Here is a 16,071-nt window from a genome sequence, read left to right on the forward strand (position 1 = left end):
TCGACTGTGAAACTATGATTAGCTCATTTTTGTGAATTTGGCGTGCTAAACATAGTTTCACAATTGATTAACTGGTTTATCGACTGTAAACTATAGTTTACAAACCTTGAACTATGGTTTACAATTCGTTAACTATAGTTTTCATCTGTAAAATAATATTTAACGGTTGTTAACTATATTTTACGAATGCTAATCTAAGTTTCTCTGTCTGTAATAAAACGTTAACAATAGATTTTGTTGATAAACATAGATTCACGTCTGTAAACTATAATTTACGATCGTTAACTATAGTTAAGAGTTGTAAACAATAGTTTACAATCGTGAAACTGTATTTATCAGATAATCTATGTTTTGCAATGGCAAATGATTGTTTTCGGTGTTAAGTATAGTTTACGGTTGTGAAACATAGATTATCGCGTTAACTATAGTTTACAGATGTAAAATATAGATTAACGTTGTTAACTATAATTAACAGTCCGTAAACTATAGTTTACAACCGATAAACCTAGTTTATCGACTGTGAAACTATGTTTTGCTCATTTTTGTGAATTTGGCATGCCATACATTTGCGATTGTAAAACATAGATTATCTGATAAATACAGTTTCACGATTTGTAAACTATAGTTAACGGTCTGATAAATATAGTTTCACGATTTTTGAAACTATGATTAACAACTCTTAACTGTAGTTTACGATTGCAAATTATAGTTTACTATGGCACGCCAAATTCACAAAAATGAGATAATCATAGTTTCACAATCGATAAACTAGGTTTATCGGTTGTAAACTATAGTTTACAAACCGTAAACTATAGTTAACAACGTTAATCTATATTTCACATCTGTAAACCATAGTTAACGCGATAATCTATGTTTCACAACCGTAAACTATACTTAACACCGAAAACAATCATTTGCGATTGCAAAACATAGATTATCTGATAAATACAGTTTCATGATTTGTAACTATAGTTTACAAACCGTTAACTATAGTTAACAATCTGATAAATAGAGTTTCACAATTTGTGAAACTATGATTGACAACTCTTAACTATAGTTTAGGATTGTAAACTATAGTTTACAAACGTGAATCTATGTTTATCAACAAAATCTATTGTTAACGCTTTATTACAGACAGATAAACTTAAATTAACATTCGTAAACTATAGTTAACAACCGTTAAATATAGTTTTACAGATGAAAACTATACTTAACGAATCGTTAACTATAGTTTACGGTTTGTAAACTATAATTTACAGTCGATAAACCTAGTTTATCAATTGTGAAACTATGATTATCTCCTTTTTTGTGAATTTGGCGTGCCATAGTTTACAAACGTGAATCTATGTTTATAAACAAAATCTATTGTTAACGCTTTATTACAGACAGATAAACTTAGATTAGCATTCGTAAACTATAGTTAACAATATCGTTAAATATAGTTTTACAGATGAGAACTATAGTTAACGAATTGTTAACTTTAGTTCAGGGTTTGTAAACTATAGTTTACAGTCGTGAAACTTACATGTAGTTTATCAACTGTGAAATTATGTTTAGATCATTTTTGTGAATTTGGCGTGCCTTAAAAAACTTCACCTGGAATTTTGCAAATCAGTACTTGGAGTGCATAAATCTGCAACTAATTTTGCTGTACTGTGTGATTTAGGTTGATTCCCCTCTGCACTTTGGCATTGTACGCTCCATGAAAACTTACTGGTATAGACTTCTTCTTTCCCAGTCTTAAAGATGCATATTGTGAATACAAATCATTGTTTGAGAAAAACCTTCCTTCATTGGTGAATATTCATAAACATTGTACATGTAATTGTTTGACAATTTTGTGTTCGGTTCTCGATGAAAAAACACGAAAAAAAGGCCATGCAAAGTTAATTCCTTGGTTCTCAGGCCTTTTTTTTCAAGAAATATGATGAGGGATGGAGGCATGTTTTTTTTATATATATACTTTTTTATTGTCCCCAAAACATGATGAGACAGCTTTTTTCATCGTACGAAACCTCAAAAATGATGAGGGAGGTGATTTGCTGTTTTTATTTTCTTGATTTAGCAATAAAAAGGGTCAATGAGGCACCCTTGGAAGAGATGAAGGAGGACCTGAGAACCAGGAAATTAATTTTTTATGTCCTAAAGTAACGTGAACACGCCAAAAAGAAGGGGTGGGGCAGGATGCCCAAAAGTATGTTTTCAGGTTTTTTTCTGTAATGCAAGTTCATGTACGAGCAATCCCTTTATCAGCTCAATTTCTTCTTAGAAAATATTAAAATTTATAATCAACGTATAATTATACCATTAAATTATCGAACGCTAAAAAATACTTAATATTTTAGTAAAAAAAATAGAATGACGTGCCATTCAATTTACGAATCCGGATTTCCTGGGGCTTCTGATATTGACTTTGACAATTACATAGCGAGAATGGTTTCCGATTCAAGAAAGAACTTGACAGCAAAACTGGAAACATTTTATCAGACAAATAAAAGTAAAAGAAACACATTGAAAAGCTTCTGCATACAGTGACATCGACAGAATGGATGTTGAAGAAGCGTGGGGTCAGTTGGTCAGTTTGACTGATGTCGATTCAGAACCTATACCGTTATCCAAAGATAGACTTACGATCGGACGTGCACCAGGTACAAAGTTACTCTGATTAAAATTCTGCAAAAAAAATAAAAATGATCTGAATTATTTAAACATGTGAGAAATATGCTTGATATAGCTTTTAAAATTTCATATGAGATTTCACTCTTGTTTAGTAATTAATTTTTGTCATAATTTGTGTCTACAAATAATTTTTTTAGACTGTGACATACCTTTTGCTGGAAACAAACTAGTGTCTGGTCACCACTGTTGTATTGAGAGAGATGTAGATGGTCAAGTCTGGCTTAAAGATTCAAGGTGATTGAAGTTTTCTTTGGAGTGATTTGAGAGTTCGAATTATACATGTCATGTACCATTTTTCAACACAATTTTCTAAAGTTCATAGAATTTTTTTGATTTTTGGAGAAAATTCAAGGTCCTAGTCTGCATACAACTCAGTTTTTAGCATTTGTCACTGTATGACAAGGTTGGAAATAAGCATAAAATTGGATTTTTACACACTGCAAAACTAACAACCACAGAAAGCATTTTATTTTTTAATTAACGTTTAAAACTGACTTTGATGATTACAGCACAAATGGAACACTCTTGAATTTGAAATGCAAAGTTACAAAAGGAAACGTAAGTATCTGTTTAAACATAATCATGTAACATATGAAAAAAAAAACTTAATTTTACAATAACTGGATAAACACATTCTTTTTAGAAAAAGGAATCATTTGTACACTTTAAAATAGCTTAAATAAATAAGAAAATATATGGAAAATGTAATACATTAAGTTAATAAGATGTTTTTGATATTGTACATCTAAAAATGTTTTCCACACAGAGGAAGGAGTTGAATCATGGAGATGAATTTTATATTGTTTACAAGAAAGATAATACTGAGTTGAGTAAGTATAAAAATAGATACATGTATTCTTCTGTCTTGATTGTATTACCATAATAAAAAATTGAAATTAATTAATTTTTAGATATATAGTGTAATAAATTCATTTACTTTGATATCTTTATCTTGATAAATTCTGTGAGATATTGATTTATGAACCACACTATAATTTAATACATAAAAATGGATTTGTGGAACTCAAACAATGGATTTTTATGAATGAACACCTTTTATTTTGTCATTTTTATTCAGACATTGGATACATTTATCAAAACATGGCCGAGCTTGAGAAGGAACAAAGCTTAGAGGAGACCCAGGAATACAGCACTGATGATGTGCTAGAGGCAACACTGGCTGGTAATGAATTCTCTGTTTGATAGAGAGAAACAAACCACTGTAAAAGTACCTTTCCACAGAGTCATAATTCTGATGAATTACAATTTTTGTTCAGAAAATTTTATGGACTTCATAGTTTGTCACTATATGTCTTTAATACTTTATGAATGCAGGGACAAAGATCAAGGTTCACCTTGGGGCTTCTTTTGGCCCTGTGAATTTCTGAAAAATCAGAAATGCTCATTTTTAGTTGAAAATATGTTAAATTTCACTTGCACCCTTGGTGACTTCATATCAAATAAAACTGATGTAATTGTTTCTCATGTCCATGTATTATGACCTCATGAATTGCATTATTTTCCTCAGTCTTGAAAATGTCTTTAAAAATGGCCAACATTTTAAGCCGTTTTTGAATATTTTGCTAAAGCTAAAATTGAAAATTTGTCAATGTATTAGATGATGATATAAATGAAGTGGAGTCCACAGATGATTCTCCAAAATCAAGAAAGAGAACTAAGGTAGGTTTTATATATTTTGATATATATTTGAAAAATGGATTTAAAAAATACTTATCAGTCATTCTTTGATAAAATTTCCAATTGAGGATATAAAGCATGAAAAAAATTGTTGTAAATAGCCAGTTGAACAACATAATTTACTTCAGGACATATCAGTTCACTTGAAAACAAATAATTATTCACAAATCTTTTATAGTTAACTTTTTCTTTTCTTTTTGAAATGGGAAAAATCTTTTCTTTAAAAGTTTGCTTGAAATTTGTAAATGAATGAAGCGACTTAAAGATTTGCAGTGGAATATGTTTTTAAACATTATATTATGCTCATATCAAAACCTCAACAGCATTTATCACTAAATATTTACAAAACCATGTGTCTATTTGAAGTTTTAGGTTTGAAATCAATCATTAAATAATGGTTAAAGGGTTTTTATCACGCATAGAAATTTCTTAAAAATTAAACACTATTATATTCTTGAAACATATAATTATCGTTTAATCATAAAATAATGCTTTAAACTGTCGTATTTAAGCCATAATACGTCCGTAATGTAGGGTCTTCAGATGAAAATCTCCATAATTAGATAGGGGTCACGTGGTACTGAAACGTCATAGGTGTCAATGGGCAATTAGACCTCGTAAAGCGTAGGAAAACATTTTATATATATTTGCCTGAAATAAAAGAATACACCACTAGGTTGAAAGAAATTTTGATATTGAAAATTACTTTGGCTATGGATGCTCAATCTTATATGTTTTAACTTCTACAGCATAAAAATAAAAAAAAACACACCGTGAAAAGAGGAGAAGGCATTGAAGAAAGCCGTTGACAACTCCTGTGGCTTCGACTAAATAGATCGAATTATTAACCTTTGACTTCTTAAATAATTATAAAAATGGTCATACGTTTTCTTTCTTCGTTGTTTTAATAAATTATACATAAACAGATCTTGTGTATCTTCTATCTGTTCCAGCAATGAACATCATTTGATAGAAAGGACACTTCGATCTTTAAAAATGGTACGCCATTACGAGCTTCACAACACTAGTCTTTGTGCATTAAATGCATATTGATTTTTTTTTTTTGAAAAAAAATACTATTTCCATTAAATATATATTTTATATAATACAGAAAAATTTTGATCGTACATAAACCAATGCTCTGAATATATAGACAAATCCTCGCACCGACCAAGTCCCTGGCAGGTAAAAGAAACTTCCTAAAACCTTTCCTGTGCTGATTTTTCATCTAAACGCCACAAATTATTTATAAATATCTATTGATTAACCAATTATCATTTCTTAATTAAGTAGGGTTTATATAGCCATTGGGTCGTTTTGTAAACACAAAAGTACTTCGCTTGACCAGGACTGACACCTATGACGTCAGAGCAATGGCGCGCAACATCGGCGATCAAAATATGCATATTGAGAAATTTAAACTTTGAATCGCTGAAACAACCAAAATATTAATTTTCTAACCAAAAAATTTTGATGGATGATTTTAATAGCATATAAACTTTGTTATATCAAAAAATCATGATGCATGATAAAAACCCTTTAAGATGTTACAACGGTAAATTTGTAAGCAACATAAAATAAATTGTAATTGGGCATGTTTTCGTATAACATGTCTGTAATATGTACTTATGTTCATTTTTATGTTCATTTTTTATAAAAATAAAGATAATTTTTTCTGCTTTATTGTTGATCCATGAACATATAACAAATGTTGAACTGGAAAGACTTTTTTTCTTCTTAGGAACCTCCCTCACCAATGGAACCAGCCAAGAAATTAAAATGTGAAAAAACAGAGAAATCAGAAAAATGTGAGGAGAAAACAGACATTGATAAGTCTGTAGAGTCAGAAAATAAGACAAAAAATGAGACATCTGTAGCCGATCAAGAAAAGTGTTCTAAGACCGCACAGTCGAAAAGTGTCAGAGACAGTGAGGCTGAAGCCGAGAAAAAGGACGAAATAGAAGAGGCTTTAGTGTGCATCATATGTCAGGAGATCATGCATGATTGTGTCAGGTAAAACATGCACATCCTTGATTTATACTATAAACAGAGTAATTTCCCAGTAATTACTTAGATAACAGTAGTAAAATATTGAGTATTGTGATGAAGGTTTGTCTTCTTTCAGCCTTCAGCCTTGTATGCACACATTCTGTGCAGGATGTTACTCAGGATGGATGAAGAGGTCCTCAGAATGTCCTTCTGTAAGTGTTCATCTCACACTATAAATTTGTCCTCAAACTGTAATGTTCTCAGTTTGCATGTTTCCACAATCTGTATACATTTACATCAAAAGCATGAATTATTCATTGTTGAATTTCTTTGTTGATCAATTTAATACACATTTTAAGAAAATGAAAGTGATAGAATGAACTACATGTATTATTTAATATATAGAACCACTTTTGATATTATGAATTGTTATTTATTTCTAGTGTCGCCTTAAGGTGGATAGGATTAATAAGAACCACATTGTGAACAATCTAATTGAGGCTTATCTCAAAGAACACCCAGGTAAGTAATATATTAAAACTGTTTGATTAATTTGCATTTAAAAAAATCCAATTAAGGCATAAAAGTTCACACAATAGTATTTTAGTGTTTTTTCATGCATTACACAACATATGTAATTTATTATTTCAAATATTTGAATTTGATATATTAGAGAAGAAGAGGTCAGAGGAAGATATTAAAGAACTGGAAGCCAAGAACACGATAAGTAGAGACATGGTATGTTTATCTGTCTGTTATTTATGTGTACATGTATTATCTACCCTGTAAGTCATAGACAAGAAAGTTTTCTTCATTGAAAGTTAATTTTTTAAGTACTATAAAATGGCAAGAACTTATGATAAATCATTCTGTTGATATACTTTAATTTGGATTACTTCACAGGTCTTATTGTTTAATTGATCTGTAACAATCAGTTGTTTGTATTTCTTTTTACAGCTGTATCCCAAGGAGCTGAAGAACAAGGTTTTTGATGCTGATGAGAGTGGAGAGGACAGCGATGACTATGAGGAGGATTCTGATGAAGTTGATGATGAGTAAGTTTTCACAGGCACTAATCATCACAAAATGCCTCTCTAATAACGTCAAATCGTGAGAAAAAAATTCATAAGTAGACAATTGATGACAAGATTTTACATTGATTTCAGAAACAGGGAAAAAATTATATTTCATGAGAGGTGCTTTTCATGAAGTTTTGCGATAATTAATTCTTTGCATATATTTAGGAATTTACAGTAATCTATACCATCTGACACTCAGTGATTGAAAGGAAAAACAAAATGTTTATCAAACAAGGTGATATATTTGCAATTATGATGTTTTTAATTTTATACAGCCCCCCTACTCCTGTGACTTTGAATCCCATCAATGTAGGCCAGGGATTTGCATTGGGGTCATTCAGACACTGGTATGTTGCTTCATTGCTTACAAATTGTAGACATATATTTGATACAAATACATGTATTAATTGATTAACTGTAATCATATTTAAACACTTTGTGCATTTAGCTACATGTAATCATGTTAAAATCTACAAATAGTTCAAGAGATTTTTCATACATTCGAAATATATGTAAATATTTTCCTTTTGATTAAGTTATTTCTTTTCATTACATTTATGTACATATATATCTCCACTTTTTTCGTGTAACTTATTTGTTGTATGTTTGATTCTAATCTCCGTAATGGAGGAAATAAAAGATGAATGAATGAATGAAAGTAAAAAATAAACACAACTTACAGCTATATGTTCAGTGAATAAGATGTATACCGTGACTGACATAACCACCAATTGATTTTGTCTTTTTAGGAACCCGGTGAGGTTTGTTTGTCGACAGTGTCCTAACTATGTTGACCCCAACACACCTGCTACAGGCACAGGTGTTCTAGGTACAGGTAAATATCAAAGTGGTAAATGTTTTAAAATAGTTACAATAATGTAGCCCCCTCCCATTTTGTGTGTGTTTGTTGGAAAGGGGGGGGGGGCTTGAGAGGGCTACAACTCCATAGGATCTCTATAATGATGCGAGTGTTGGAGTGATTCACTCCTACACAGATTTTCACTGAAATTATCAGTAGGTAGTTTTTTTTAAACATTTCTTGCCTAATATATAGTTGTTATACAGGCCCAAGGAAGAAATTTCATTTTTGGGCTGGGGGAGTGGGGTTGGGGGTGGGGAGTGGCATGCTACACCTCTTAAGAGTTTATGGTAATACATTTTGTGAACATAAGATATTTCTCATTAATATTTAAAAATCTTAAAATTTTATAAATATTTTATTGCCATGAATAATAATAATAAAAAAAAAAAACAGATTATATTTCATTACTTTACACAGTTTTCTTGTGATCATGATAAATTCTATTTAAAATATAGACACTATCAAGAATGCCTATATCTGCTTTGAGTTCAATAAAAAAAAAAAATTAAAGTAAAATTTAGATACATTTAAAAAAAGAAAAAATCTGGTTTCTATGATTATTCGTCAAACAGAATAAAAATGATAAATATTCTTTTCATCAATTTTTACTTTGACACAATGGCATAAGAATCTGATTTTAGTTTTCATATTTATTTGTTTTAATATTTTTGGTCTCATTGGAGACCTCTGGTATAGTTATACTTTTTATATAAGGCATGTAGGATCAACCCTACCTTTTTTTCCAAACATTACTTTTGAAAATATTCATTGAGAGGCTGGTTGACCCTCCCTTTTTTGTTGCAGTATAGTCAAATCAGGGTAAATAAACATGTGTAAATAAAATTAGGTTATGAAAGAAACTGCCAGGAACCTTTCTTCTCTGCCCAAACCCAACTATTTATGTGATAGATAGTAAACGATGTTTCCATCTTTGTTTTTCAGTCCTCAACACTGTGAAGAATATCTTTGGTGGTAATCAGGCAGTGCCCACGACACAAGCCAATCAGGCAGTGCCCATGACAGAGGCCAATCAGGCAGGCCCATCAGGAGGTGCCCAGTCCACAGCCAATCAAACGGGCACCTTGTCTGATGACAGTCAAGGCACACTGCCCACAACATCTACAGAGGCTGAAGTGGATGGTACGTACACACATACAGCAAAATAATCATTATGGAGTTTGATAAGTGTTCATCTTTGTAAGCCAAGGGTTTTTGGCCACAGAGTTTGATAAGTTTTCATGTTAGCAAGCCAAGGGTTTTTGGCTATGGAGTTTGATAAGCTCTCATCTTTGCAAGCCAAGGGTTTTAAGTCTGTTTTGCTCTCCAAGAGCAAAGTTGACTGAAAACCCTTGTCCTGCGAACATGATAAGCTTTATGGTTTAAAATGCATTTTTACATGTAAATGTGTAAACCATACTTATGCAAAATATTATAATTGTTTTTTTTAAAAGATTTTGAAGAAAGAAAGAAGAGAGATGACATGAAACAAGATGTTACTCCCCAGCCATATGTGTGTGTTCCAAACCAGAATCACATCCTGTGTCAGTGTTGTTTACAGCCCATGCCAGACAGACGGATCATTGCGGACACTCGACAACAATGTATGTATACAATAACATTCACCAAATCAGTGAAATCACCAGTAACAAAATTTTTTGGCTCTATATTGGGAAAAAATGACAAATACAAGACTTTACACATATTGATTTACTTTGATTGAAATACATTTCTACAAAAATAGAAAGATGGTTATTACATATTCTTGTAAATAATACCTTTTTTTGCCTTAGGTTCGTTCTGTTTAAGATCATTTTGCCATGCATACTGGGGTTGTAGGAAAGCTGAATGTATGGGTTGTATAGGCAGATTCAAAGGTAAGAAATTCATGGTTTGTTTTAATATTTAAAGCATGAAAAACATAACTCGGAATTGCATTTTAAAGTTCCGTAATTTGTTTTAATTTGGAAGCAGTTGAAAATTACTTTTGCATCTGTTGTATAATTTGAAAGAATAATTTGATGTTATTACAAATACAGTCAAATCTATCTAAACTTGATCAGAGTAAGGGTATAAACTTTAAGATATCCAAGGACTTAATAGTTATGAAAGTAGGAACCACTAGAGCAAAGCTCGTTGCAAAGCAACGAGTAGGTCTTCCATCCTGTTTTGACCAGAAGTGACGTCAACAAAAGAAAGCAATGAGCTAAGTCGTCTCCAGTCACTTTATATTTTCAATTTTGCACCAAAAACCTTAAAAAATTGACCGGAAGTAACGGACGGAAAATTAAGTTTTCATGCTTCCAGTGACATATGTTACCCAAAAACTTGTCAAGAACGGCAAAAATATGCATTTTTTGACGACTTCCGGTTTGACCGGAAGTGACGTCGCCGGACGCATTTTGATGACTTCAATAGATTAAGCTTGACATTTTGAACAACTTTGCTTCTTATTACAAATTCTCAATAAGATATCTGGGAAAAACTTTGGCCCCTCTAGATCCCTTAATTTAGGGGTCGGCCCTTTTTTCGAGATATCATTTAAAAGATCTTCCAATTCTGCACAAATTTTGTTCTATATGTTTTAACAAAATATTTTTAGTTAAGAAGATAAAAAGCAAAATATGTGTAAATTTTCGCTCTTTCAGGCGTTCTAATTTTTGACCCCTATAGAGCACCATTTTCAATAGAGAAATCGAAAAACAAAAACCGATGTGCACAACTTCAATCCTTCTATTATCTTGAATCAGTAGAATTTCTGCTCCAGCTTTAGCCGTCTCTGAGCCTTTGTCTGGAAACGAAAGCCTATAAATTTTCGTTTAAAGGGAAATAACTCAAAACCAGAAGTGACTTTTTGAAATTTTTGACATTATTCTGATAGAGTTTAGTAACTTCTAGTACCTCTGAAAATTTGAGCGAAATCAATTGAGAAATGAGTGAGATATGAGGCTTCAAAGTTGGCGTCTAGGAAGTAGAAGAAAAAAAAAAAGAATAATAATCTTTACCAACAGAATCAGTAGAAGGTCTTCCGTTGGAAATGGAAGACCTTAATAAAGAAAAACAATGGTTTGGAATGCCAATTCATTTTGTTATATGTTCAAGATTAAGTTGAATTCTTAGAATTTGTGTTTTGTTCTTCATGAATTTAAAAAAAAAAGTGATACCCTATATAGTAAAACAATGCATATTGTCAAATTATCCTCTCAAGGAAATATTGGAATTTTGTTTTCGTTTTTTTTTTTATTTTCAGATATAATTTTTGGAAGAAAATGCCTTCAAAATTTGATTTTAGAAAATCCCTTTGAATCTGACATTTTAAAGGTAATGTACATGTATGTTTGTTAAAGACACCTTTTGTACAGTTGCAAAATGAAGATTAATTTTTTTTTTTTAAACTTCACTTGATAATTTAAATTGTAGAACTATCTTGAAGAGAAAAAAATTACATTAAATGAGATGAAAGATGTGTGTATGGAAAAATTGGATACAGGGTATTACAAATGCGCAGGTAAACTTATTTCAAATGTAAAGGTAAAATTATTCTAACTAAAACAAAATTAAATACATTGCCGAATGTTTGCTTAAATGAATTTTAGAGGCACAGTTTTCAAAAGAAATTTACAAACACTACGAGATAAATTTTGACGTCGTCATGTTGCCATTTTAAAAAAGAATAAAGTTTCTTACAGATTAACATTGTTTTTCAGACCAGGGACGACTGATGGTAACATCTAATACAACAACCTGTTACGCGTGTGCTCTGAGGAACTTCAAAGACTTAGCTTATTGTTATAGGGCAGACATTAAAAAGGAGGACCTGCCAGGTCTGTACATACTTTGGTACCGGGGTATTTGGAAAGCTTGTCCTTAAATGGGGGCTATGATACCTTTTCATAGGAAGTATTAAGAGGCATTAAATTTTATTGAAATTATCTAGCTTATTCAATAAATACATGTATCTCTTTTCTTTTCAAGGTCAAGATTTTTGATTGATATTACAGTGTACATGAATATATATACTTGAATATATATGTTTGGAAATTGTTTTTCAGAGGCTGTTACAAAAAGAAATGATTGCTACTGGGGTAAAAATTGTAGAACGCAGAAAAACAGACCTCATCATGCTCAGTAAGTTTATGTTCTATATAATAATTATACAGGCTGCTTGAGATATTGGCTTTTAAGTTAATATTCCTGAATCCGATATGTATCCCTCAGTTTTATTTAATCAGGAATAAATTAAGGTTCATAAACCCTCTGTTCACTCATATAAATTTCTTCTTTAACTTTTATGATTTTCCAAAGGAAATGTATATGCTGAATAAAATACAAACATTTATAGCATGGCTTGGGGGGCAAAATTTGACAAAAATACCATTAAAACCAGACTACATGAGGAGTGTTTTGAAATCCCAGAAGTCGCTTCATGTAGTCAGATTGGTGACTGGTTTGTGACTCTTATCTGTAAGGACTTTTGTAGAATAAATCCATGATGTAAAATAATGATTTGTAAAAGGTCTCGACTCCGGACCATTTTTAGGTGGGTGGGATATTTTTGGTGGGTTGGAAGGTTAAATGTAAACAGTATTCATCACTGTCAGGGAAAGAATTTCATCAGGAATATTGATCATTTCTACTCTCCCAGGCCTCAAAATATTCACTATCACAGATCACACTCGGAAGCATATTTTACAAAAAATAAAATTGTTGCCCCAATAGATTTAAATTTTTTATTACTTTTTCAGCCTAACAAATAATGCTTATTATTGTTCATTGGCAAGGAATGTACATTTTGAATTAAAACAAATTTATTTATTAAAATATCTTTTTAAAAAACATTAGTTTGTGTACTCTTTTTTTTTTTTTTTTAAAATAGGAATTTTAATCATATCTGCCAGCAGACAAGAACAGCGTAGTGTTATGGATGGTAGAAATGACAACATTCCTATGTAATGTATTGGACAATCACCATTATGTATTTTATCAACTGCTGATGGCTGTGACTCACACTGTACTTTGTGGGATCAATGTGGGCGAATGTCCTGTTTAACAGTCTATAGTGACAATGTCACATAGGGCAAATATGTCACAAAAACACGTACAGCAAGATGTTACTTGCATTTATGCTTTACATAGTTTATAGAGGCTTTTCTTGATTAAAAGCACAAGTGAAATAATTCTATTTGCCAAATTTTAACTTTTAAATGAGATGAAACTGACATTTTTTTGTTCAGAATTCAGAAATTCTCTGATTGCCAGATTTAAAGAATACTTTGATTGTGTGGCTCAGATGTGTTTGAAGGAATCAAACAATGGAGAATCTGTGAATCCAGATGGCTGCAGCTTTCTTTATTTTCCTCTTTAGTATTACACACATTTTTTTAATTTTCAAATTTTCTGTTGGTATAAAGATTAATATGTAAAAGCAAAACCATTCACAACAAAGCACTTGTACATGCTAAAATTTACGGAAATAATTTTGAACTTGTACTTAGATCATGAATCCTGTCAATGGATATTACTTTCTGTCTTTTATACGAATTGCTTGAAATGACTTGTGATAAAAAAAAACATTTATATAAAAATGCTGAACACTTTAAAACACTGCACTTTTTAAAATCCCCCTTATGTGATTAGGATAACCATGCCGACTGTAACCTGTAAGAATATATGTTTTGTTATAGAATTATTGTTAAGTTTCTGAATTTCATCTTGTTTTGGAGTCACTGAATTTTAATGTCAACTTGTATAGTAAAAAAGTTATGTTAGATGATGCATGTGTGTTTTATAATAAAACTGAATATCTATTTAAAGACTCTCTTTCCTGTATTTGGAAAAAAAGTATTAAGAAATTCCTAATTAATCATATTTCACAAGTAAATTTCATTATTGTGAATATAGCTGCAGAACTGTAGCATTATGGTATATATGTTTTAATCTTTGATTAATATAAAACCATAATTCCAAAGATCTGCAGCTATTATGAATACATGTACTGATATCTAGTTTTACATATTTGAGTGTTTTATAGATTGACTTGGTAGGCCTTTATGCAGAGGCTTAAATTATCTAACAATATGCCAGTATAGTTATTATGGTAATAAGTCGGGAGGGGTTCAGATAGAATTGGAAACAATAATTGATACAAAAATAGATTTTTCAGGCTTGGACCTTATCTTGTTTATCATCGTATGCTATATAAGTGCATTTTTCAATCTGTTTCTGGTTTTTAGCTCACCTGAGCCGAAGGCTCAAGTGAGCTTTTCTGATCACATTTTGTCCGTCGTCCGTCCGTCTGTCCGTCTGTCTGTCTGTCTGTCCGTCCGTCCGTCTGTAAACTTTTCACATTTTTGACTTCTTCTCAAGAACCACTGGGCCAATTTTGACCAAACTTGGTACAAAGCATCCTTGGGTTAAGGGAAGTATAAATTGTTAAGATGAAGGGCCAATTCCACTTACAAGGGGAGATAATCAAGAAAAGACAAAAATAGGGTGGGGTCATTAAAAAATCTTCTTCTCAAGAACCACTGGGCCAGGAAAGCTGAAACTTATGTGGAAGCATCCTTGGGTAGTGTAGATATTAAATTGTTAAAATCATGACCCCCGGGGGTAGGGCGGGGCCACAATAGGGAATCCAAGTTTTACATAGAAATATATAGAACAAATCTTTAAAAATCTTCTTCTCAAGAACCACTGTGCCAGGAAAGCTGAAACTTGTGTGGAAGCATCCTTGGGAAGTGTAGATATTAAATTGTTAAAATCATGACCCCCGGAGGTAGGGCGGGGCCACAATAGGGAATCCAAGTTTTACATAGAAATATATATAGAAAAATCTTTTAAACTCTTCTTCTCAAGAACCACTGTGCCAGGAAAGCTGAAACTTATGTGGAAGCATCCTTGGGTAGTGTAGATATTGAATTGTTAAAATCATGACCCCCGGGGTAGGGCGGGCCACAATAGGGAATCCAAGTTTTCCACAGAAATATATAGAACAAAGCTTTAAAAATCTTCTTCTTATAAACCACTGGGCCAGGGAAGCTGAAACTTATGTGGAAGCATCCTTGGGTAGTGTAGATATTAAATTATTAAAGTTATGACCCCCAGGGGTAGGGTGGGGCCACAATAGGGAATCCAAGTTTTACATAGAATTATATAGAACAAATCTTGAAAAATCTTCCTCTCAAGAACCACTGAGCCAGGAATGCTGAAACTTATGTGAAGCATCCTTTGGTAGTGTAGATATTGAATTTTTAAAATCATGACCCCCCGGGGAAGGGCGGGGCCACAATAGGGAATCCAAGTTTTACATAGAAATATATAGAACAAATCTTTAAAAATCTTCTTCTCAAGAACCACTGGGCCAGGAAAGCTGAAACTTATGTGGGAGCATCCTTGGGTAGTGTAGATATTAAATTGTTAAAATAGTGACCCCCCAGGGGTAGGGCGGGCCACGATAGGGAATCCAAGTTTTACATAGAAATATATATAGAACAAATCTTTAAAAATCTTCTTCTCAAGAACCACTGGGCCAGGAAAGCTGATACTTATATGGAAGCATCCTTTGGTAGTGTAGATATTAAATTGTAAAAATCATGACCCCTGGGGTAGGGCGGGGCCACAATAGGGAATTCCAAGTTTTACATAGGAAAATATAGAACAAATCTTTAAAAACCTTCTTCTCAAGAACCACAGGGCCAGGAAAGCTGCAACTTACGTGGAAGCATCCTTGGGTAGTGTAGATTCTAAAGTTTTAAAATAAAAAAGGGA

At 32.0% G+C, this 16,071-nt stretch overlaps 1 protein-coding gene across 1 annotated transcript; it reads left to right on the plus strand.

The window, feature by feature from the left end:
• The first annotated feature begins 2,471 nt into the window (after positions 1-2,471).
• Positions 2,472-15,321, plus strand: LOC134281212 (E3 ubiquitin-protein ligase CHFR-like). The gene is made up of 21 exons (XM_062763695.1): positions 2,472-2,648; positions 2,817-2,913; positions 3,189-3,237; positions 3,446-3,509; positions 3,758-3,862; positions 4,298-4,359; positions 6,119-6,390; positions 6,503-6,578; positions 6,810-6,888; positions 7,040-7,104; positions 7,324-7,421; positions 7,721-7,792; positions 8,195-8,280; positions 9,250-9,447; positions 9,759-9,908; positions 10,098-10,181; positions 11,555-11,625; positions 11,725-11,812; positions 12,012-12,128; positions 12,357-12,432; positions 13,181-15,321. Exons 1-21 carry the CDS (start codon positions 2,546-2,548, stop codon positions 13,218-13,220), a joined length of 2,052 nt encoding a protein of 683 aa, XP_062619679.1. The 5' UTR covers positions 2,472-2,545; the 3' UTR covers positions 13,221-15,321.
• The last annotated feature ends 750 nt before the right edge of the window (positions 15,322-16,071 follow it).

This window comes from Saccostrea cucullata, unplaced genomic scaffold (genome assembly GCF_032062105.1).
Source record: "Saccostrea cucullata isolate Sc308-1 unplaced genomic scaffold, CSIRO_AGI_Scuc_v1 ctg105, whole genome shotgun sequence".
Classification (NCBI taxonomy): Eukaryota; Metazoa; Mollusca; class Bivalvia; order Ostreida; family Ostreidae; genus Saccostrea; species Saccostrea cuccullata.